The sequence below is a fragment of the Fopius arisanus genome, unplaced genomic scaffold (assembly GCF_000806365.1).
Source record: "Fopius arisanus strain USDA-PBARC FA_bdor unplaced genomic scaffold, ASM80636v1 scaffold00041, whole genome shotgun sequence".
NCBI lineage: Eukaryota > Metazoa > Arthropoda > Insecta > Hymenoptera > Braconidae > Fopius > Fopius arisanus.
Window position 1 is genome coordinate 52295 of NW_011887780.1, and position 20378 is coordinate 72672.

Below are 20378 nucleotides of genomic sequence, written 5' to 3' on the forward strand. Positions count from 1 at the left end.
TTCCGGTCACGTGACTTCTAAAAATTTGTGACGTCATTTCAAGTGACGTAACAATTTTTCAGAAGTCACGGCCTATTACTAGTTTATGAATCAAATTACATTACCTCCCAGCAACTGGAATATGAGAGACGCGGGACCTACCTTGGGTGTTCTTGGTGAAGATGTAGTAGAGAATGCGATAAGCTACAAACTCACACCGATTTTCCCCCTCGAGATCCTGATAAAGCATTCTCAATTGTGTCTGACATTGATTAAACTCCTCGTGATCCCCTTTCTCCAGTGCAACCCGCGCATGTGTTTCATAAACGTGTACCGTAAATGAATCCCTAATACCCTGCACTGTCAAGTCTTGACGAATCGATTTCAACTGATCACACGCGTATCTGTAGTCCTGGCCGGCAAGCCACTTGGCTTTGACGTGCACCAGCGAGTTTTGGAGAACACTTACCGGTCGTACGGCAGATGCCGCTGGGGCCTTGAAAAAAAAAAAAATTTCATGTTAATATTATCCAGACAAATATATTGATATAAATTATTGAAATATTAAACTCACCGAGGTAAGACGAAGATAGGGTTTCTCAATATCTTTGCAAGTCCCCACTATATGCAATCCTGTGAAATCAAAGTCATTGGCCTCCTCCCTAGACGAACTCCTGTTAATACTATCATGAAATCTAGCAGCCCTCTGCTGCAGTTTCTCCTTACTCCCTAACTCCTCGCCCCCCACCCCGAACTCCGAATAGAAATGTGATTTTCCCTGTTTTCCCTTTTTACTCTTTTTGTTATCCCTCGTATTAGGTTTACTGCTACTTCTCGTTGTCTTCTTACTCTTACTCTTGTACTCATATCCACTACTCGACGATGAAGACGACGTGCTCCTCCTGTATTTTCTGGCCGGTGGACTGTGAGACCTCGATCGAGATCTGGATCTGGATCTGGACCCTATTCTCCGACTAATGCCAGAGAGACGAGCGCCCAATCTAGCCCCAAGTGACGTTGACAGGCCAGATTTGCGCATGCCTCCCTGTACCACAAGTGGACTCTGTTTCAACACAGTCTGCTGTGGTTTAATGGTCATTGTCATTCGTTCACTGTGAATACTGGGCAATGGCTCCTTGTCCCAATTCTTAATCCACAATGACCCATCATTCGCCGAACGTGTTATTTTACCCTTCAATATTATCTCAACCTGATCCTTATCCACAGCTGTCTTGCATTTCTCATAGCAACGATTAACGTAATTCTTCAGGCAATCTGGCCAATCACCCACTGGATTTGTTGTATTACCTACCGTTGATTCTTTACGATTAACAACTGGGGGTGATTGTACCACTGGGGCTGGGGTTTTCACCTGGCTTGGGATCTCAGGAATTGTTTTCGTTAGTGTGGGAACTGAAGGGACTACTGGGCTCTCGTTTTTCACTGGTGGCAATGGTGGCAATTCAGGTTTAACCTCGGCTTGTTGTTTAAAATTCTGGGGTTGATTGGTGGGCTGAAATGTTGGAGTAAATTGTCCCTGCTGTTGCTGTTGTGCCAAATTTTTATTTTTTTTTCTCTTCTTCTTTGCTGCACCGCTATTTCCTGATGGAATGAAACCAAGCCCGGATTTTTTATTAGGAAGGTTAAAGCGAATTTGAGGATTATTAAATTCTGTAAAGAGAAAAAAAATTATGTCAGTGTAAAAAATTAAATGACAATTTCACCAGTTATACACACACACATTAAGAAATACTTACGATTTACGTCAGTCTGTGAACCATTCCAACCATTGTAGGGAAAGGAATTGTACATGAACATGGGATGATTCTGCAATTGATTTTGATTCGATGGATTATTATGTTGAGGAGGTGGTTGAGTGGGTGGTGGTGGTCCTGGTGGTAGTGGGGGTAATTCAGCGTCTTCATCGAGGACCATTGGTTGGCCTGGAATACTTGGTTGTTGCTGTTGTTGTTGTTGCTGCTGCTGCTGCTGCTGTGGAGATGGTTTTGCCTGATTGGCTTGATTATTCTGATTATTTTGATTTGTCTGTGGTAGCTGCATCGGATTAAAAGGCTGTCCATATCCTGGCATCATTCCCTGGTTGTAGTAGTACATCTGGCCTTGAGGATTGTATCCCTGACCATACATTTGACTGAAAACAATGAAATCCGTCAAATAAATATAACAAAATAAAATAAATTAATGATTATCGTGAAAGTTGATTGATAAAATTCACTCACTTTGGAAATGTCTGGTACAGGGGAACATTCCCTGGATACTGCCACGTCATGTTGGCCATCTGATTTTGAACAATCTGCTGAATAAAATGCTGATGCTTCTGAGATGCAACAGCTTCACTCTCCGACATCGCCTGGCGTATGTAATCACACCAGTAATTCTCTCTCTCTCTCTCTCCCCTACCTTTTATAAAATGTCGGACCGTACCAAGTCGACAGAACTTTTTTTTTTGCCAGACACTATTATTTAATTACCGTCCTTTATTTATCCTCACAAATGATCCAACGCTGGTGGAACTCCGTTGTCTATCACTTGTCGATGAATTATCACTGGTTAAACTGCAAACAACGAACACTGAAAAATTCACGACACAATGATTGCAAGCGTAACCGCCATTTTGAAGAGAATCTCGGGGTCAAGTGAGTGAAGTGAATCACTCGCCCTTATGTGTAGGCGACAAAAGGTTTGCCAACTTGAACAATCGAAAAAAAAAATCCTCAGAGTGCGCATGCGCAGGAGATTGGTCCAATATATTTTACAAAGTAACGTATTTTATTTTACCATTCTCTCAAAATCATTTCGTGGTTGATAAAAAAAAATTGTTCGTTGAAACTATTTGCCTATGATTTATTCACTAACAAAGTCGATAAATCGAATTTTTATTTCGTTAAATATCGATTTATGCAAGAAATTATTGGCTTTCCCTCGTACATAATTCCTTGGATAAAATCGATAATTCCCAGAATTAAATTCGATTTATCATTTTATGAATTGACTTCGTTATCGAATTGTGCCAGCGCTGATTCCACGAAATTCATCAGTTTGTTGCACGTATTTCTATAAAATAGCGGGGGATTATGTACATTGAAGCCATCACTGATGAATTTATCGGAGAGCTATGGCAGTAACTAAAACAATCTAACGTCAACGTGTGCTTGTAACATTCCCTCGAAATATAAAAAGTTTCAGAGCATCTCCATGTCGTCGATGTCAGCACCGAGATCGAGAAAATCATCGCTGTAATCCTCGATTCGCCTTTGATGATGACCAATCACCTGTTCAGAGTGATCAGGATCGTCGGTGACAGGACTTGGTGGTGGATTGGAGACAGGTCTGTCAGAATCCACTGGATCTCTCTCCATGCCCTCACCCCTCCTGAGTCTAGCCTCCTCTGCAATTTGTCGAGTCGACAATTCAGCCCTCGTCAGAAGTGCTGGCAGGTCCTTCTCAGATCCATCTGTAAAAAAACCAATTCGAAATTTTTCTATTAAAAAAAAAATTATCTGAACAACATGAAGTTGAAAAATATTATTTGTAACATGAAAGGTAATAAATTGGATTGAAATCAATGAATAAATTACAAGTTTCACTCACTCCTCATCAGTTCCTTCGCCTTCTGACGTATCTTGTCCCTCTGGTCAGCCCTCTTTTTCTCCGTACATTCCTTCTTATCAACGAGAAATACCTGACGTATTTTCTCCTGTGGGATGTGATCGTCGTTCTTCACGAGATACAAATAAACTCCCCCTGGAGTTCTTCTCCTGGATCCATTCATTATCAACATTCCACCGTCCTCCTCGATTTTTTTAGTCTTCTGATAGAACTCTATAGCCTTCTCCTTCCCAAGAATATCAACAACTTTCTCTGCAATAAATAAAAATTATTAATTTCATATGAGAATAATTATTAATTTATCAATTTAAAAAATCTCACTAATTAACGAGTCCTTCTTCTCATTAAGCTTCTCAGCAATATCGACAGCGACTTCCTCGTCAGTTCCCTCGATACTCGTCGATAATTCAGCTATTGTTCTGCCCTCGCCCTTCTGGTGATCCACATCCATGGAATTCTGTCGTTTTCCCAGCCTCAGTTTGACATTTTTCCTGTCAGCATTGGTCCTCTTGTTGGTCCTCCTCGGCTCGACTTCCCTCTCATCTTCAGAGCTGTTCCCCAAATTGTACCCATTGACCCTGAAATCCGTTGGGAGATCGTAATTCTCGACGTTACGACCCTGATGCATTTTTCTGGTGACACCGCACGACACGAGATCCTCGGTGAGCACCTCCTCCTGGACTTGTGTACACCAGATCTTGTACTTGTCTATTTTCTTAGGCTCCTCGGTTTTTCGTCTCTTTGCCTTGATCTTTGGACGTTTCTGCTTCCTCAGGGCTGAGTCTGAGTCCGAGTCACTGGGGGATTCTGACGTTTCATCCGAGTCATCGCTGTACGTCGGCTTCGGGGGCTTCACATTAGTCACAACCGTGTGAGGCCTTTGGAGAACATTGTAAGGTCCAAAGCTGTCGATGGGCTGGAAAAATAAAAATTGTGCGAATTAAAATTCACGTTCTCAAGAAAAATTATATTACACTTTGAAAATGACATAATTATTGAGATTTTATTCTGAATTTGAAGCAGAGAAAATTTTTCAGGTGTTTGAGAAGATTTTATAGATCACTGTGAAGGTTGGATGACATTTATCTGGATGAGGGATTCAGGACTATTTTAGGTTAAATACTTGGGCTGTCAGATGAAATTTTTGGAAATTTACCTCGTCCTCCACGACTTCTCCATCCTCCAGCTCCAGCGACTCTTCCTCCATGCTGTTGGAGTTGCTCGTGGCCGTGATTTAATAGAAATTAACTTGTAATTGAATTGTTTTTGATGTTCGAGTACTGACGCTTCAAATGAATACGCAGGTTATTTTTCGTACTGGGATCTCTCCTTTATCTACTAGTCGACGGGGGATGTCGTCGGTTTTGCAGGAATCTGGGGCAGAAAAAAAAATTCCATTTAAAATTAATTATTATCCTTTTATTTCCCATAATTTAAATTATTCATTCATTTTAATTCTCAATTATCAAAAAAGCAATAGACCACAATAAAACAATTTAATTGACTCATGTAAAATTAATATAAATACAATAAAAATAAATAATAAATACAATGAAAATTCCTTGCACCAAAAAATAAATAATCATTTCCTCGAGCATTCGCCCACATTTATTACAAAAAAAATAAATAAAAAATAACAACAAGAAGAACAAATAGCCAATAACTGTTAAAAAATGAAAAAATAAAAAAAAAACAATTAAACTCTCTGTAATAAATAAAAATCTCTGGAAATGTCGAGCGAGAGTTGACAAATCCGCACTGAAAAACGGAAACTCGTACCCCATTGACTGTCAAATCACACGCCAACGGTGGTGGAGTTACCAAGTCTTAATGCACTCGTTCTATTTTCAATAAATCGAGTATTAAAATTTCAGCACCTTGGAAATTCCGTGATAACCGATGAAACACGATGATCAACCTGAAACATAAAAATATTATATATTAATAATAGAAATAATTTGAATGAGTTCTTACAGTTGGGACACCGGGTAGAATCATGGTTTCGTGCAAAAAAGAACGCCATTCGTACGACCTTGACCGGAGTCTGCGTGAAGTGGCCAGGTAAGGCTGTCTAGCGAGTCTCAAAGAAGTCCCCTTGCACTTTCGTCCATTTAATACCTCTGTAACGATTCACCGGATCCGAAAAAGAAAAAAAAAACATCCATAAAAAAAAAACCCGGAGAAACCACTCCCTGGAGAGCCCCAATAATTTCCCAATAATTCCCCAAAGATTCCCCAATAATTTCCCAATAATTCCCATATCTTCAATTACCCCCTTTAAACCCCAAAAGATTAAAACAAAAGATCATCAGACACGCTTCGACTACCAACGAGATAAATTACAATAGCTTTCCATCTATATTTTCACTTTTGCACAACCTTGATCAAGAAAGTTGGCATGAAGGTTCTCAATCCTCAAAAATCATCAATATCTACTAAAAATTAATAAAATTAATAAAAAATACCGAATTAATAAATTAAATCATCACCCCAACCGCCTGGACATTGAGTAAATAAGATTGAATATAGAGATGATGATATGATAAATGAATTCTGTAAATCGATAATTTCTGTGGAATAATTTTAAATTTTTCTTTAGCTGATGATTTTTTGAAATAAAAAATTGGAGTCACTCACCATTTTAGTGAATCCCTGAACATGCATATCGTGAAGATAATGATGATGATGATGATGATGATGAGACAAAGGATAACTTGATGTTTTATAATGTTGAAAGTACGATTGAAGTGGCAACGGGAAGAGCACTGTTGAGTCGTGGATCGAGTGAGTCGTGTGAGGGCTGACTGAGGGTAGAAGAGGAAGCCGATGCCTGAAGCCGGGCGTGCAGCAAATAAGAAGGAGAGACGGTTAAAACAAAAAAAAATATATATATATATACAAAGAGAAGAAAAAGAAATGAGAAAATAAAGAAAAACCATGGGAGCCCTTGAAAGGCGAATTGGAAAGTATGTCGGGGAAGCATGAGCATTGTACAAATGACTCTAGACCTCATTGAAGACATTTTTCATCATTAAATCATTTTTTCCAAGATCCTCACCTTGAGATGCGATTTCAAAAGGACATTCGAATATATTACCGAAAATACGTGAATTCAATTTACTCCTCTCTATCCGATGTATCAGTTAATTATTTTGGGGGTGAGGGATTATTTTTTCTTTTCCACTGGTAATTGATAAATATCGGATTGAGGGGTGGGTATTGGGGTGTTGTCGGGGTAGATGATGGATCCTCGTGACGGTATGAATAAAATTTGTTGTGGGATAAATAAATGAAAAAAAAAGTCAACGGGGAATATAAAAAACCCTGAAAGTATTGAAAATAAAAACCAAAGCGGCATGGGGAACCGGTTCTTCGTGAAGTTGGGGGAGGTTTGCAGCCTCACGGGCAAAATCATCTGTCTGGGGCTCTCTGTTTCTACACAAGACCCGGATTCCTACAACCGCATCCATCGGGGATAATTTACCGATTCAACTCCCTGAAATTCCAATCAATGCGCGTTACAGATGTAAAAAGTTGTACATTAAATTCTCAGAAATGTACATTTTTTCTAAAAAAAAAAGAAATTTTCAACCCAATTCGAAATCCCAGATAAATCCTGGGATTGTATCACTTGGCAACTTCAACCGAAATAGTGCAAGTGGAAACAATACTGTTCGATACGTGGAAACAAAGAGTCAGCCGGTTTTATCCCCCCGATGGTTTTTCTCACTATTCAATTGCCAGTTATGCCCGTATCCCCACGACTTGAATTAAATGTTGTAAAAAAAAAAAAAATACTTACATGCATAAAGGAATTTACACGTGGTAACAAAGCACCTGTACTTAACCGGGGGAGAAGGGAAGAGACCGGTTCGCACACATTATGCGAGGGCTATTCTTCGTCGAGAGCTAATACTCTTGCGATTTTTGTCCCTAAACGGCAGGTGAACCTGTACCCAACCTTCCATGAAAATCCAATGAAATTAAAACCTATTTTATCCATTATTTTCCCAATATACCCGTAATGATCTATTATTTATTCATACCGATTATTTAAAAAATGCACGTTTTTTCACTTTCCAAGAGATCGAAAATAGTTAATCAAACGAAAAAACACACGATACCCGTTTCATTACGTACTGAGACGTTAGATAATTGACGCCATAATATTATCAACATTAAACCATCGAGATAAATGAAATTTAAAGAAATCTCGTCCTTTTCCATTTTTCTTTTGCTAACGCAAACCCATTTTTCCTCCCCACCTGACAACTTTCACTCTGGCCAGTGGCCAGTGAATAAACCTGCGCCAAACTATCGACAATTTGCATTAAAAAAAATACCGATTGACAATTTAACCCAGGACTGTTGCTTTATCAAATGAGTTTTAACGACACGAACAAGAAATCTCTCCTATGCAATTGAAAATAGTAAAATCCATTTGAAGGATCAAACAAAAAGTTTTGAAATGAAAAAGAAAAAAAAAGAAATTATTACTGAAATGCACTCACAGGATCTGGAGTTGTCACTCCAGGGAGGAACTCCTGACGAGATGGAGAAAGAAAATAACAACTCCCTGATCGATAAATTCTGCAATTCTTCTACGATTATTATCGAGATGACCTTGAACGTTGAAAAAGGATACCTGGAGCAAGGTCCATTGTCGGCGTTGATGCCGCGGAAGAAAGTGAATCGTGATCGTCTGAATGCCATAAGGCATAAAGAGCCATTAGAGTGGCTATCAACGCAACTGGATGCAGGGATAAATCCTCCAAGTGTCTCGACCTTGAGGTGATTTGAGAACGTGACTTGGCCCCGTCGACGAGATACCCAGAAACCTCCAATCTCATAATTATCAAAATTACCATGTCAGAGGGGGAACAGAGCAATACGTCTATTTCACCACGTGAATAAATGGCTTGTACTGGCTAGAATTGTTCAATTCACCAAGCGATTTCAGAGTGTTGAGAGCACAATTCCTGTATAGAAGGAAAGTTGGCCTCCTCTGGCCAGTGTACCAGGCGTATAGTAATTTCAAACGGGGATATAGGTATAAGAACTCAGGAACGGGGAGTTGCTCGAGATAGTCCGGCATAACACACCACACCCAGTCTTACATTGCTACGGAGACATGGAGATACCAATCAGATTTATTGTGAGTTTTATTTTCACGTTTCATCACCCCAAATCCATATACGCTAATTGTAATTCCACCCACCAAAATAATCCCCAAGTTATCCTCACTAAATCCTCCAGAGCTACTTCCCTTTTCCTATTCAAATTTCAATTCTATAAAAAAATATTGAGAATGATTAATTTACTGATTTATTTATTGATATTGTAACTCCAATTATTCGATTATTCCAATTATTAAAAAATTGAAATAATTGGAATAATTGGAATAATTTGAATAATTTGAATAATTGGAGCTGCACCTGTTGCTTCGATTACCGACAAAAAAAAATCAGAGCGAAAAAATTAAATGAATAAAAGATATAGGGCTATTCGTGGAGAAATGAAGTTGATAAAAATTCCGGGACTAATTAATCTAATTCAAAAAAGAGAAAAACCTAATTTAGGATATTTTTCTCATCGTGCACTCGAGTAATTACGAGCACGAAACAGGTGAACGATGAAATTGTTCAATTTTTATCTATGAAATTTAAAGGCATAAAAATATGGAATACTTTTCGCATTTGTTGCGTGATTGGAAAAGAGAAAGTTGCATTTCTCAGGTGTCTCGAGAATTCGGGTAATGTCCCAGTGGGTCTGAGATACCGATTGATCACTTCAACTCTCAAATTATTTACCACTGGTGATTACGAATACAATACGTGCTCTAGATGTCGAGTTAATCTCCCGTTGAAAGAGAAATTACACGAGCGATTCCAATCGAATACCCAAGAGAGAGAGAGAGAGAGAATAAAAAATAGATGACTATTGTTCACCAACAATTAACCGCGATGATAGGCATTCTATCCTCGAACAAATGATTAATGCCTGTAGTTGAATTTCAATTTAATGGTATCGTATACCTAACCGAAAGGAGAAAGTGATTTAAATGTAACGCACGGCACGTGCCCTCCCCTCCCTTCCTCCCCCCCCCCACTGGGACAATTTTTTTTTTTACCTGCAATTCAAACGCGTATGGAAATAACCGATTGATATGCATAAAGAAAGTGTAGTATGACCTTTACGAGAATTCCAATGGTAATAATTTCTGAGTTGATTATTTCAGCTACTGATGTGTGTAGCTGAAGTGGTGAGGGGACAGTATTCTGAAGCGGATATTGGGCCTCTACCGCAGAGGCCGACAGCTGGTGGAAAGCTGGCGGGTAGATTTGCACCGAGACAGAGTATTAAGATCAACCCCTCAGCTGTCAGCAGTAGAATTCGACGTCCGATACCACTCAAGTAATTTTTCATCACTTCGATTAAATTTTCTCATCGATAGAGATAAAAAAAATTGAAGGAATATCAAAGAATTAAAAATTTTGAGGATAATATTGATAATAGTAATAATAATATTTACATTCAGGTCTCGACCAGTGACTCAGGAACCAGCTGACCTGTCCCCCTTCAATCTGCGTAACACACGTCCAGTGTTCATCCCCCCAAGTCCATCCCCTCAACCCCAACATGACCAGCCAGTAAAACCAGTGAGCGAGGAGCACGATGACGAGCCCGAGGACACAGCCCAGGCGATTTCAAGCCTGGGACCAGTACCACAGCCCCCAGCTCCCTACATTCCCAGCTTCTTCTCATCCCAATCGAGTCCACGTCCCGAGCCCCAGATAATTCACTATCGTCCCCCCGTATCGCGACCTCCACCCCCTCCACTTCAACCCATCCAAGAGCAAAATATAGCACCGGTACAGTATCGACCCCAGAAACCCCTGAAAATTCGTAAACCCATAGAGGATACCCAGGAGGTGAGAGTTCCTGTGAAACAGAATCAACTGGCGTCAAATAAAAAAACAACAAAATCAGAATATCGTGGAAAAAAACCTGTGGCACAGGTGATCCGCAGATGGCGTGAGGACAACGAGGACGGCTCTATAACCTGGGGCTTTGAAAACGACGATGGCTCATTCAAGGAGGAAATCATTGGTGTTGACTGCATAACCAGGGGAAAATACGGTTACATCGATCCTGATGGCATAAGACGCGAGTACACGTATGAGACTGGAATAAAGTGCGATGGTGATCAGGAGGACGAGGAGGAGCAGAACGGCTTTGTCGATTACTCGGAGAATAAACTAGTCCTACCCAGTGGCAAAACCATCGATCTGTCGAGTATGGGGAAAAAACAGGCGCGCCGACCTGGCCCCATCTACAGGAATTAGATCCTCCAGAGGATGATTATTCTTTTAATTGGTTAATTAAGTAATTATTTTTAATGAGAGCAGGTACAGCTTGTGAAGTCTTTTGTACAGAATTAAAATGTGTGGATAATCTTTCTCGATTTATTCCTCCCTTCGATTATTATTATTATTTTATTTATTAAGCATTGATATTTACATAGCAGTGACGAAGATTTAAGTGAGACAGTGAATTATTTAATTATTTATAATTATCGATTAATCTCGATAATTATTCATTGCAGGTGAAAAAATTGAAAATTTTAATTGTCTCACTTTTACACTTCGCTGCTGATAAATAAGTGGCTTATGGTGGAATTCGTTGGATCGTTTTAGTTGGTGAATTAGAGTAATTCTAAAATAGGATTAAATATCAAGTAATATTTTTTTGTATATTACTTATTTCAAATAGCGAGTTAGAGAAATTCGCAGCACTCATTTAAAACGATATATACAATCTCAATGAGGCAATCACGTCTCAATAGATTATCATTTGTAAAAAAAAATGCGAGATATAGGCAATGGCGAGTTCTCTCAATAAATATCTGGCGTAATGTAACGAGATAATTGTGTAATCAATCGCGTCTAGAGATAAACAATCGAAAATTAAACGCAATCGGTGTGTTGATTATTTTTCAGTGGCTCAATATGCGGGAGATGTGACTGTGGAGGTTTGTTTTGTCGTTTCGTGCTGTCCCTGGGCAGGGGCACCTGTTTTGTACGCCCTGAACTTCAAAACTGTGTCGAATCCGTAAGCAATCATCGCACAGAAGCCAAAGAACTGGAAAACATTAAATTTTTTTCAATTAAAAATATGAAAGATGAATTTTCACATTCGTCAGAATTACAGCAATATTTTTTTTCAATTTAAATTATTAATATTGTTTAAATAATTACCGCAGCTGCTCCATATCCTTCACTGACTCTACCATGATCAGCTGCTAGGGCAGCAGCCAAAAGATAAAATACAGTCCAGATTCCACAGAAGATCAATTCCTGCAATAAACGAATTATTAATTGACGATAAAAAATAAATCTATGAATAATTCTGTAGCGAATGGGTAAAATTCTACAAAAGTCAGGAGTCAACTGGGACATTAGACAATTTATAATTATTCTACTCGTGCAGGTCCTACTTGGAAATCACTGGTAAATCGTTCCCAGAGGATTACGTACCTCATGGGGCCCTCGAATTATCCCTTTACTGTTAATCATGAGGGAAAAACCAGAATCTATGAATGATTATGAAAGTTATCTTTAATTTTATCGTCAGATTTGAATGAGTACGAGTGGAATATCTTGTAATGTTATTGCAGTGAATTTACGACGGGAAAAATAGATTGCAACTTACTATCTTGATCCAGGGTATTTTGTAGAATTTTTCAACGACATGAAAAATATACATCACAAGGAGAATTCCGGTGAACCAAAATCCGCCCATTGCAACTGTGTTGAACCAATTCCCACGGCTCTCGTTGCTGTATCTTGTCACTATGATGCAGAGAAATCCGAGGAAATTTAGTACCTGAAATTGGGAAATGATCCAATTGCATTTTTTCAAAGTAGAATAATTCAAATTCAATTTTTTTCTCAATACAATGGATTTTTTTTTGTAGATTATTTAATTTCTCACCACTTGACCGCATTTCAGCATTCCTGGAATAGTCTTGATATAAGAAATATCCATTCGAATATTTCTCTCATGTGTCGTGTGGCTATTGGTGACAGTTGTTGTGGTCGTGTGCTGCCCAGGGAATCCCGACTCCATTTTCACTGATTAACTCTTCGAAATATTTTGAAATCAATTGTTCATCCAATTGGGACAAATTATAATGGCCCTCAAGTCTTCATTACCCTGAACAAATAATTGAGTTAACGTGGGGGCGCGTCTAATGACTTGCGATGCGTGGGACGAGTCCGGGGGGCGTCATCACGCGTGGAATTGATTTAAAATAAAAATCAGCTGTTCGATAAGAAAAAAATTTTTTCCTCACAAAAAAAATATTGAGATCTCCTCCAACCCGAATGTTGTGCTTCACAAAAATCAACTCTCATTTTCCAGTGAAAAAGTCAACATCAATTATGGATAATCCAAAATTTCTTATCGCTTTCGATTTATCGTATTGATTCACCGAATAAATCATAACATGAATACAGTCAAAATATAATCGTCTGCATCGTCAATTACCAGATTGCAAAATATTTTTTGAATTACAAAATAATAAACTTTCAATTATTTATTATGTATCTGGTAATTGCAATAATAATAACTGTCGTAGTTTCACGAATCGATGCATTACAATACCTCGACCCATGAATCATTATCTACATTAATAAATATCTGATTAATTAAAACCGGAAAAATCACCGATGAATGGGTGTTACACACAATTCCGGAAATGATGAAAAAAATAAAAATAAAAACAAATGCATAACTGCAGTAACAGGATGATCTAATATGTGTCCTTCACTCGCTGTCTCGTTTTACAAAAGCCAGAATATTTTTTTACAAATAATGGAACACCGGTTTGGAGTACCAACGAATTTTCAATTGAGTGAATGAAATTCCTCTCAATTAAATTACGATATTTTCGCTAATACTATTAATGGGGGTGATTTACAGGGATTAACACAAAAATCTCACAAACCTCTGTACAAATGCTGTGAATTGTTTCTTTCCGTTATGTACAGCTACTCTTTAATACACAACACATACGAATGCGCCTCAAAACCTAGTTATTACTCGCACTATTCAGTGCTTTCTCTTTTTCACCAACAAAACGATCCAAAGTCCCTATTCCATGAAAATTTTCCACCAATTAAACATTCCACAATTAAATCAATAAAATAATTACTTAATAATAATAATAATAATAATCACAATATCATTATTTAAAAATTTTCAAATTATAATGTTTTTGGAAATTGATTTGAAGCCATAAAATTATATTTCAATGAAAATAAACAATTGTATAAAAACAAATAATTATTTCATTGTTAAAAAAAATAATTTGAAAAGTTCGACTTCAGTTATCGGATTGCAATGTACCGTTGATAAATTAAGTTTAATAAAAAAATTGGAAAAATGAGAAAGAATATTCAATTTCATTTTGCGGAAGTGTAATTGAAAAAATTCAAGGAATTATTTGAATGAAAAATCCCTAGTACTCCACCAGCGCCACCACCACGAAGGAAAAAACCTCGTCACCAACATCTCCTCCATGACAACGTCGCACCAATTCAGCTCCATTCTGCTGAGTATCCGATTCACAAAATAGTGCCCTCCAAAAATCGAATCAACCGATAAATATCGAGATATTACCCAATCGTGCAAGCACCAGTGCATTTTAAAATCGCATTCGACTGTTTAAATTGCTCGGAGATATCCCCCAGGTGTCGATGCCCGGTAAATCATCGCAATGAATCAGTCTCGCAATTTTACATCATTATTGAACCCGAGTTATCTTCAAAACGCCCAAAATTCAACAGCAAGTGCAGCAGCAGCTGCAGCAGCCGCTGCAGCCGCTGTATCTGCAGCAATCGCCAATGGAACACCCTTGAACCCGAGTGTCCTATCAGGAGGAAAAAAACGTGACGCCGATGGTAATTTTCAAGCCCCCATTTCCACAATTATTCTCTCAATCAATTCAACACCGGAAATATGAACTAACAAATTCCCTTTAGTCCCTCTACAATCAATATCTCTCGATCCAAAAGAGATAGCGAAATTTTTCACAGGACCTTTTTCACAGAGTGAAATTAGGGCTCCAGAAAAGATCTCCAGGAAAATTTCGCTATCTCTTGTAGATTCAGAGATATTCTCTGTGAGAGTTCAATGAAGAGTTAAGGATGATTTAAAAAAACGTCAATTCTCGGGCTCTAGATGGCAAACAAGATCGAGAATCGAGGGAAGAACGTCGGAAACGTCGGAAGACCCGATGGGGAGGAAGTGAACACGACAAGACATTTATCCCCGGAATGCCAACTGTCCTGCCAACAAATCTCACAGCCGAGCAGGAGCAAGCATATCTATGTAAGTGTACCATCAGCAAGCTTCACCATTGAAACAACCAAATTCCATTTTCCTATGTTCATTTAGCCCCATAAATAAATTGTCAAAAAACTAAAAATGAGAATGATGTCTAGAGTAAGTACGAAAAATACAACTTATCCCATTGAAGGTACCGAATAATTAATTGAGTAATCCCTGTATACTCAATTAATGTAGATTAAGTATACAAGGGGGATCCTGAGGATATGTGTGGTGATCATTGATGGGAATCGATTGATCCTACTCAATGATTCTTCCCCACCCCACGTTCTTCAGCTACTAGGTATTAAATAACTAATGAATAATAAACATTGTCTAATTGTTGGGGTTTTGCGCCCCCTCTAACCCGATTGGTTTACAGTTCAGCTGCAGATTGAGGAAATCAGCCGGAAACTGAGGACCGGCGATCTGGGAATTCCGCTCAATCCTGAGGAAAGGTTTGAATGATCCTTACGTAACAAACAAAAAAAAAATCAATACGAACAATTCACATACAAATTGTCCAACCGTTCCTAGCAGTACTTTAACGACATCTTGGGGGACACATCCTTGATTGAGGATAAATATCTAAAAATACACATGAAGCGTTGGTTTGATCTAATCCAATTTTTACCAATCCCTTAATTATTTATTTTGTTTAAGCCATAATAAAAGTAATTCAGATTTCAGGCTGTGTATTTGATGAATTTTAAACTCACTTTACCGGTGAAACTGATGAAATTTAATTGAACTAATGAAAATTCGAAACAGGAAGATTACTTTCAGGTGCTACTGAAAAAATATTAACCAAAAGAAAAAGAAAAAAAAAAATTAGAATTTATTTTTGCTCCTTAATCAATTGATTTACTCCAATAGGTTTATGAGATTAATTGTTTTAGCAGGAGCCTGTTTTTTATCGAATTAAAGAAACTTTACTTTATTTATTTAGTGAATGAAGTAATTAATCGATTATTTCGAATTGAAGGACTGTGTTTTTGTTAATAATCACAGGTGATTTATCTGTAGCAGGTGACATCGTACAGAATACTGCCGTTACCAGTGGTTATCTACGATAACTTTATGATATTCATAATTCATTATTTTCTCCTTAACTGAATTACACGAATTTTTCACAGCTAGACCACTCGTTTTTCCTTTGACGAGTGTCAGTACTATTTATTTATTAATGGAGGATTTGTAATAATTTTGGGTTGAGGTTTTTGTCATTGAGAACACGTTCGAAGTTTTAATTGCCCTCTTAGTGATAAAATCCATCGGGAAATGGATTTTATTCACAGTCAGAGAGTAGAATCCCAGGATAGAATCAATTCGCTTCCTTATTTTTTTTTTTTCTAAATGAGCTAGTACCATCTTCGTCAGGGCAATATCGTGACATTTTTTTTCGTTTATTTTATTTCCAGGTCACCGTCACCAGAGCCAATTTACAGTAGCGATGGCAAGAGACTTAATACGCGGGAGTACCGGACGAGACGCAAATTGGAGGAGGAGAGGCACAATCTTATTCAGAAGATCATGAAGATTAATCCTGACTTCAAGCCACCACCGGATTACAAGTGAGTTATCGGCTAAATTAAAAATGCCAAGTGGAATTAAAAGGGAAGAATTAATCGACCACTCGTTGAAATAATTTCTAGGCCTCCGATTATTCGAGTCCATGATAAAGTGATGATACCACAAGAAGAGCATCCTGATATTAATTTCGTTGGATTGCTCATTGGACCACGTGGCAATACCCTAAAATGTGAGTGAAATCAACACCAAAATGTCAAATTTATCACCTGTATTTTTTTTATTTGGAGTAATGAAAATTTTTCCACTGAATTAACGATTTGAATGCAGCAATGGAGAAAGAAACTGGCGCGAAGATAATAATTCGGGGTAAAGGCTCAGTGAAAGAGGGAAAAGTTGGAAGAAAAGATGGCCAGCCATTGCCTGGTGAGGACGAGCCTCTGCATGCATACATTACTGCTAACAATTTGGATGCTGTGAAGAAAGCAGTTGAGAGAGTGAGTAAAGAAATTCAATTACTATGAAAACCAGTGGGAATAAAAATAATGACTTTTAAAAAATGCAGATTCATGAGATAATCAGACAAGGAGTGGAAGTACCCGAAGGTCAGAATGATCTACGCCGTAACCAACTGCGAGAATTGGCTCTTCTCAACGGAACTCTACGTGAGAACGATGGACCAAGATGTACGAATTGTGGTGCCTCAGATCACAAATCCTGGATGTGTCCAGATAAGCCAAATGTAACGAATAACATCGTATGCTCGAGCTGCGGTGGAGCAGGACACATTGCGAGAGATTGCCGATCGAAGCGTCCAGGTCAGGGTGGTCCAGCAGCTGCTGGAATGGGCGTAATGGGTCCAGCAGGTGACAAAGCAAAGATAGATGAGGAATACATGTCCCTGATGGCTGAACTTGGTGAGGGACCACCCCCAGATCGTTCGAAATCGGGACAACGAGCGAATCCAAATTACCCAGGATTATTTGACAAACAGACAGCCCCACGTGCCCTGATGGCAGCACCAGCTCATCCACCACCCCAGATGATGCAAAATGGTCCAATGATGCCACCACCAGGCATGGCGCCACCACCCTGGACCCAGACAGATCCCAACAGCATGAATGGTATGAATATGCAGTGGCAACAGCCACCTGTCAGTATGCCACCGCCACCAGGTGTTATGCAACCACCACCACCACCACCAGGAGCTCAACCAACTCAACCCAGTATTCCACCACTGATGCCATGGATGGCTGGAAATAATCAGCCACCACCGCCTGGACAGATGCCACCCACTCAGATACCACCACCTGGAATGGGAATTCCACCCTGGCAACAGCCACAGCAAAATGCTATGAGACCACCACCACCTGGTACAGCACCACCACCAGGTTATCCAGCCTGGCAGCCACAGCACATGACTGGTTGGCCACCAGCTGCACCTGTACCACCACCGCCACAACAACATCAACCACCTGCACCACCTGGTATCGATCTCAACAGTCTACCCACTCTTCTCGCTCAACCACCACCACCACCACCACCCACTAGTTAGTTTCGACAGATTTATCCAGCGTAAATTCAATTGAAGATCAATTTAATCTTCGTTGCTCTGGAATATATCGACAGTGGTTGATGATAACAATTTTTTCAATAGAATTTTTTTTTTCGAGAATTTTCAGAGCTTCATAAACTGTCAAATCACGATTTTTTCATCTCTTTAGGATTTTGAGATATTTTGGAAAAATGAAAAATTTTCAATTCGTTATGTGAGGTCGCTCCAATCTGAGTTCAGTCTTTGGTGAATATCTCGGAAATTGGGACAGGGAGAGAATTTTTATCATGAACTCTTTTGTAGGTCGTAAAATACTCTATAAAAAAAAGTTCATGTAAAAATAACGCATCTCGAGTAGATTCTGAGATAGGCATGAGTAACGAAAGGCTAATCCTTGCGTTAATGAAAAAAGAAGACTAGTTTGGTATTTAATAGTGGATTATCAATCATACCGCGACGATGATTCAATTATACTTGATTTTCATACCCGACGTTTCACACAATTTTTGTCATTTATCACACGGCACTGAGGATAGATTAACTTACGATGTCTAGAAATAACGCCCCCATAAGACCTAAATAATTTCGTTGTCTCTATTGTATCGACATACATCAAGGGAATTAATTTTACGATAATTACGTGTTAGATTATTTCCTTTAGTGCATCGTTTGACTCTGAAGTTTTTCCAAAATTTCTGTGTACCTCATAATAATAATAAAAAAAAAAAAAAAACGAAAGGGCAAAATGGAAACTCAAATATTAAAAATTAATTCAACGAAATGGAATATTATTTGAATATTCCAGAGCTACGAATATCAATTCGTAATTTCATTATTATAAATTATTGAATAAATGAAAAATTCCCTTTTGCGCCTTTCTGGCCTCCTCTACGTTGTTAATCGAGCTGGCTATTTTAATTACGTAATTTACCACTTTTGGAAGTCATTGATTAAGTACCTAAGAATCTGGCGATTGTGCTGTGCAGATTAAACAATAAAATTTAATTGAATTAACCATCGAGTTATCATTGAACACCTTGGAAATACCACTTGAACCCATCACCCATAAAAAATATACCCCCACTCTACCCACTCGCTATTTCGGGCCTTAAAAATTTCCACCATATGAACAGGGATATAATAAAGTCATCGTAAGGCTCATAAATTTAAACGATTATCTGATTAAATTCTCAAATGGATTTTGGTACGGGATATTCCTGTATTTCATTTATTATTTTCTGACGTTTCCAAAATATCACTCGGCCCTGATCTACGAAATCCCAAATATTTCATTCAACCTCTCATTTTTCAATTAATCTGTAATAATTAATTGGTGTTTTATAACAAGTCATCATTAATCACTCCGTCATGATAATTAATGGATCATAATAATTACTACTCAATGAACTATTACAAATGATTGGAAGATATTCAAGAATGGAAAACGGACGGGAAGATTTTTTTTTTCTCTTCTGAGGAATGATTTGATTTTTTAAGTTGAAGAAAAGATTTTTATGAAAATTTTTTAGTCGGGCGAATGATTTTGCAATGTTTTAAAGTACTGAAGCCCAGGGGATGGGCGTTGGAGGCAGGGCCGTCCAAAGACGGCCTGTGAAATATGTTTGTACAAGCGAATGGCGCATTGGCTGAGTGTGTCCAAATGTACTAATATTTTTGAGCTTTTTGCTGGCGAACCGAGGGCGTGGGTTGAGATGAGCGTAGGTTGTGGTGTTGGCCACCCCTGGAGACCTCAGCGTGCCCATCTTCGGTAGCCGTACCCGGACCACTCTAGCTTATATCTACGTGAGCTTTTGCCTCCAGAGTTCAGCCGCATCTCAGACGCGCAACCATTCGCATCTCACGTATTCAACGGTTAGTAGAGCCCGCAAAAAAGTTAAAAGATTAGAGGTACTTTATTCGATTGATTGGAATAGATTTGCTGAGAGATACGAGTGAGAGAAGAGATTGGAGGAGCAGTGGCTAGTGATTAGAGATTTGAAAAGTGTAATGGATATTGTGGATTTGAATTATTCGAATGAATTCTGTGGGATTTTGAAGAGCGCGAGAATTTTTGGATTATTTTACCGAGGGGGTAAAGGGGGCTTGTTATAATTGTTGAATTTCTTTTGCAGAGAATATAAAAATCAATCAACATGTGTGACGACGAGGTTGCCGCTTTGGTTGTTGACAATGGATCTGGTATGTGCAAAGCCGGTTTTGCTGGAGATGACGCACCCCGTGCTGTCTTCCCCAGCATTGTCGGTCGCCCCCGTCATCAGGGAGTGATGGTGGG

The 20378-nt window shown here is 38.7% G+C and overlaps 5 protein-coding genes across 8 annotated transcripts in view; 2 read left to right on the top strand and 3 right to left on the bottom strand.

Moving 5' to 3' along the window:
• LOC105266705 (leukocyte receptor cluster member 8 homolog) overlaps positions 1-2690 on the bottom strand; it is a 5957-nt gene extending 3267 nt beyond the window's left edge. The window contains exons 1-4 of the mRNA XM_011305066.1: positions 2220-2690; positions 1737-2131; positions 554-1650; positions 142-475 (exon numbers count right to left, since the gene is read on the bottom strand). Of these exons, the coding sequence (XP_011303368.1) occupies positions 142-475; positions 554-1650; positions 1737-2131; positions 2220-2347 (1954 nt within the window). The 5' untranslated portion in view covers positions 2348-2690. The remainder of the gene's footprint in view (positions 1-141; positions 476-553; positions 1651-1736; positions 2132-2219) is intronic.
• A 429-nt stretch (positions 2691-3119) lies between these two features.
• Positions 3120-6402, bottom strand: Phax (phosphorylated adaptor for RNA export). Of its 3 annotated transcripts, XM_011305064.1 has the most exons (7): positions 6247-6402; positions 5642-5729; positions 5487-5527; positions 4766-4983; positions 3931-4525; positions 3592-3861; positions 3120-3454 (listed from the first exon to the last, which is right to left on the bottom strand). In XM_011305064.1, exons 4-7 carry the CDS (start codon positions 4814-4816, stop codon positions 3183-3185), a joined length of 1188 nt encoding a protein of 395 aa, XP_011303366.1. In that variant the 5' UTR covers positions 4817-4983; positions 5487-5527; positions 5642-5729; positions 6247-6402; the 3' UTR covers positions 3120-3182. The 3 variants fall into 3 exon arrangements, with proteins under 3 accessions (XP_011303366.1, XP_011303367.1, XP_011303365.1); XM_011305065.1 differs by lacking the exon at positions 5642-5729; XM_011305063.1 differs by having other exon boundaries at positions 5487-5729.
• A 2150-nt stretch (positions 6403-8552) lies between these two features.
• On the top strand, positions 8553-11066 carry LOC105266708 (proline-rich receptor-like protein kinase PERK9). The gene is made up of 3 exons (XM_011305069.1): positions 8553-8764; positions 9848-10023; positions 10148-11066. Exons 1-3 carry the CDS (start codon positions 8741-8743, stop codon positions 10953-10955), a joined length of 1008 nt encoding a protein of 335 aa, XP_011303371.1. The 5' UTR covers positions 8553-8740; the 3' UTR covers positions 10956-11066.
• On the bottom strand, positions 11062-13725 carry LOC105266706 (plasmolipin). Of its 2 annotated transcripts, none has more exons than XM_011305067.1 (5): positions 13619-13725; positions 12604-12825; positions 12322-12495; positions 11868-11966; positions 11062-11751 (listed from the first exon to the last, which is right to left on the bottom strand). In XM_011305067.1, exons 2-5 carry the CDS (start codon positions 12736-12738, stop codon positions 11614-11616), a joined length of 546 nt encoding a protein of 181 aa, XP_011303369.1. In that variant the 5' UTR covers positions 12739-12825; positions 13619-13725; the 3' UTR covers positions 11062-11613. The 2 variants fall into 2 exon arrangements, with proteins under 2 accessions (XP_011303369.1, XP_011303370.1); XM_011305068.1 differs by having other exon boundaries at positions 12604-12753; positions 13619-13717.
• Positions 13726-14161: 436 nt separating this feature from the next.
• LOC105266709 (splicing factor 1) lies at positions 14162-19099 on the top strand. Its single transcript, XM_011305070.1, has 7 exons — positions 14162-14573; positions 14854-15003; positions 15383-15458; positions 16422-16574; positions 16656-16762; positions 16861-17027; positions 17096-19099. Exons 1-7 carry the CDS (start codon positions 14390-14392, stop codon positions 18083-18085), a joined length of 1827 nt encoding a protein of 608 aa, XP_011303372.1. The 5' UTR covers positions 14162-14389; the 3' UTR covers positions 18086-19099.
• Positions 19100-20378: the final 1279 nt, after the last annotated feature.

Bases quoted from the DNA above. Each gene is read 5' to 3' on its own strand.
- Phax (XM_011305065.1), bottom strand. From the start codon at position 4,816: ATGGAGGAAGAGTCGCTGGAGCTGGAGGATGGAGAAGTCGTGGAGGAC. The intron at 4,526-4,765 runs GTAAATTTCCAA...TTATTTTTCCAG, and splicing joins GAGAAGTCGTGGAGGACGAG to CCCATCGACAGCTTTGGACC. The intron at 3,862-3,930 runs GTGAGATTTTTT...TATTTATTGCAG, and splicing joins GAAGAAGGACTCGTTAATTA to AGAAAGTTGTTGATATTCTT.
- LOC105266708 (XM_011305069.1), top strand. From the start codon at position 8,741: ATGGAGATACCAATCAGATTTATT. The intron at 8,765-9,847 runs GTGAGTTTTATT...TGATTATTTCAG, and splicing joins AGATACCAATCAGATTTATT to CTACTGATGTGTGTAGCTGA. The intron at 10,024-10,147 runs GTAATTTTTCAT...ATTTACATTCAG, and splicing joins CGACGTCCGATACCACTCAA to GTCTCGACCAGTGACTCAGG.
- LOC105266706 (XM_011305067.1), bottom strand. From the start codon at position 12,738: ATGGAGTCGGGATTCCCTGGGCAGCACACGACCACAACAACTGTCACC. The intron at 11,967-12,321 runs GTAAGTTGCAAT...CGTTTATTGCAG, and splicing joins AAATACCCTGGATCAAGATA to GAATTGATCTTCTGTGGAAT. The intron at 11,752-11,867 runs GTAATTATTTAA...AATGTTTTCCAG, and splicing joins AAGGATATGGAGCAGCTGCG to TTCTTTGGCTTCTGTGCGAT.
- LOC105266709 (XM_011305070.1), top strand. From the start codon at position 14,390: ATGAATCAGTCTCGCAATTTTACATCATTATTGAACCCGAGTTATCTT. The intron at 15,004-15,382 runs GTAAGTGTACCA...ATTGGTTTACAG, and splicing joins GCAGGAGCAAGCATATCTAT to TTCAGCTGCAGATTGAGGAA. The intron at 15,459-16,421 runs GTTTGAATGATC...TTTTATTTCCAG, and splicing joins CCGCTCAATCCTGAGGAAAG to GTCACCGTCACCAGAGCCAA.